Below are 3,319 nucleotides of genomic sequence, written 5' to 3' on the forward strand. Positions count from 1 at the left end.
TTCCCATAAAAAAATATTTTTAAGAAACGAAGATTATAATTTGTTTTTAGATTGCATTTAACTACAAATCCATTGACGTTTATGCATCCGTGTATATATAATGAAATGTAAAATAAAAATGTGCACATCCCTTATCATAATTTTATTTTATTTTTCTTCAATGATTGTTTTGTTTTTTTTATGTTTGTTTGTTGTTTTGTTTGTTAACTTGCTTTTTTTTTAGACAAATAAATGTAAACAATAATTTTCGTTGAAATAATATTTATTTACTGTAAAATGAAAAAACATTACGAAAATTATTATGGAAATATTGATTAGGAAACATTTTAAATATCAAATCCTGTGAGCAAAATCTTGGCAAATCACGGGTAGCCAGGCTGAGTAGATGATCGGTAAACCAATGCACTTTGATTTTGTTTCGAGTAAGGATTTCCTTCGACTGCGGCTCTGTATCCTGGAGATCCAGGTCCCTTGGGTGGGCCACTATTCAAATATTTGAAATAAATAACTTTCATTAATCATTTTAATTCGCTGAAATAAGGACTCGTAATAAACATTAAGCGAATGACTAAAAGATTCAAACGTACCCAATGGTGGAATATTGTCCAGCAGAGGGCATGGAACCAAACTGAGGTCCGTATGGTGAAGAATACATTTGTGTATAACTGGAAGTATACTGAAACTGGGTAGGCATTGGTTGGCCTGGCTGCATGGACTGAGTACCTTGGTTGACTGGACTTGAAGGATACACTGACTGCATTGGATTTCCAGATGGAAAATGCTGAGGGGATGGTCCCATTTGCTGTTGTTGAGATACGGCCACGCCTGGATACTGCTGGGTTTGTGGAGCCGAAAACTGACTGGCAAGAGTTGTTGTTGGAGGCGGACGATCCAATCCCGGTTGCCTCATTTGAGGAGTAGATCTTTCTTTCGATGTTTCACCTTAATTATAGCATTAATAAAAAATAATAATCTTTAATGTCAATTCATCGAAATTACTATTACAAAAGTATTAACTAGACTTTGTACCAGCTTCTTGAGTTGATCCAGTCTTTTGCTCTTCCTTTGATTCCTTTTCTCCTTGCTTTTCTTGAAGTGGATCAAATTCCTTTGCTTCTTGTCCAGAACTGGCTTCAACTGAACCTGAATAATAAAACACATAATTAAAATACATGCATGCTTTTTTTTTTTTATTAGTAAATATTAATAATAAACCTACTGGATCCTCCATCTCCTGTGCCTTGCGATTTTTCTTGAGTCTTCACATCCAAATTGTCTAGTATACGATTAACTTTATCTCTTATTTCTTGAAGTTCTCTTCTTATTCTAAAGTTAAAAAATTAACCTGTTTACCTACTTATAAAGTAACAAGACAAAATAAAAAAAAAAATTTCCATCTCTCATGATTTTAAAAAAAACTTTTTGATTAAAATAAAATTTAAATATAAATAAATGACATTTATAAAAAAAAAAACAGAGGCCTAAAAAATTGATGATTAAAAAGAGGCTGATAAGTTTATCAGTAATTTTTTTTTTCCTTTCAAAATATGACAAAAAATTTTATAAAAATTTAAAAAATGCTTAAAAGTAATTATTGAAATTGATGAAATGTAAAAATTAAAATAAACATTTTTTTTCTTTTCGAACAATAAGAATGTACTCTAATCAATTACAAAATTTTACTAGAATAGAATTTAAAGAATAATTAAGGTAATGAATTACCTTCTGATTTCGATGGGATGAGAATTTTCCTCTGTTTCTCCAGCTAAATTAATTTGCAGTTTCAATATTCTGGTGTGCTGTACAGCGAAAGAAAAATCTGAACTATCGAAAATAGTTATTAAATCACCATCTAAAAAAAAAAAATAAATTTTCAATTGAATATGTTTTTCTAACTCTATTTGTACTTTATTTTTAGTACATTAATTGAAGTTCAACAAACCTTCATCTTTGTATTTAATAGTGATGTCATCATTGCTGTTGAGCTTTCCTCTGAAAACTCTTTGCATCATTAAAATAAGTTCATCATAAGTGAGTGCTTCATTGTGTATTTGAAATCGACGGATATCATCTCCGAATTGTACTTTTATGACTAATTTACCGCTGAGATCAAGTTGTTGGAATGGCTGCATAGCATTCGTTGAAACATTCATTAATTAATCCTAATGAAAAATAAATTTTTGAAAAATGAACTCAAACGTGACCTCAACAAACTACAAATAATGCTAACATTATTTTAGGCTTCATACGAGGCCTATAAACGACTTTAAATCTGTAACATAAGCTTTTATAGAGCAAAGCCGGTTTACGACCGATTAATGACTTACAATAGGCGATTGCGCTTATTTAATTTTGAAAGATGTTGTCAATAAAATGGAAATACATTAAATATATATTTATTTAATAACTTAAAATCACTGATAAACTAAAAAAACCTTCACTTTTAATTATATAAAAACTCAAAGCGCTAAAACGTATTACAATTAAAAATTTTGAAGTGTCAGATTATTACTTTAAATATAATGATCCTTAATGGCGATTTTCCAAACGTAGAGAGCAATGCTACCAACTTAAACATAACGATGGCTTTTTGTTTTTTTCATTTTCATTTCACGTAAGATTTATTTTAATCTTTATTTAATTGTAAATATTTTAAAAAGTTTTACTTTTCTTTTTTTTTTTTAACTTTAAAAAGAATTTTTAACAATATGAATTCTTTTGAAATACTTTTTTTTACATGTACAAATCGAATTTTTATTCACAACTAGACCAATCATAACTTCCGTTACTTTTCCGCCTTTATTCAGCTAAAAACAATGACTGCTTAACAATTTTAATTTTTCTATATTAACTACAATAATTAAAATAAATTGTGTAAGAGTCTTAAACTTAGTTCAAGTCATTAAAAAATAATAATTATGAGTAATATTTACAAAAAAAGTATTTAATTTATATACATTAACAAATATTATTATTAATTAAATACATTTTTTATTTTAAAAAAAAAAAACCTCTGTGTTTAAAACAAGGTTTGTCAGAATTACAATAAAAAAATTTATTATAAATTTTACATTTCATTGGAAAAAAAATACATTTTGTTTTATAATAATTTACTATAATGTTTAAGTTTCTTCTTTTTTTTTATGTTAAACATGAGTAATTTAGTGAAAGTAGTTGTTTGCAACATCTTTCACTCTCAAATGCTATCAAACTCATAATAACATAAGTAAACTCATTTAAAAAAAAAGCAAAATTTGTCAGTGTTTTTTTTTTTTTTTTTTTTTTATTTAAAAGTGTATTTATATAAAATTGTGAACGT

At 27.3% G+C, this 3,319-nt stretch overlaps 1 protein-coding gene across 1 annotated transcript; it reads right to left on the reverse strand.

The window, feature by feature from the left end:
* Positions 1-362: 362 nt before the first annotated feature.
* Positions 363-2,153, reverse strand: Phum_PHUM073310 (protein TFG, putative; the record flags this gene model as incomplete). The annotated part of the gene is made up of 6 exons (XM_002423553.1): positions 363-483; positions 588-942; positions 1,018-1,143; positions 1,220-1,326; positions 1,723-1,852; positions 1,943-2,153. 6 exons carry the CDS (start codon positions 2,151-2,153, stop codon positions 363-365), a joined length of 1,050 nt encoding a protein of 349 aa, XP_002423598.1.
* Positions 2,154-3,319: the final 1,166 nt, after the last annotated feature.

Source organism: Pediculus humanus, genomic scaffold (assembly GCF_000006295.1).
Source record: "Pediculus humanus corporis 1103172107423 genomic scaffold, whole genome shotgun sequence".
NCBI lineage: Eukaryota > Metazoa > Arthropoda > Insecta > Psocodea > Pediculidae > Pediculus > Pediculus humanus.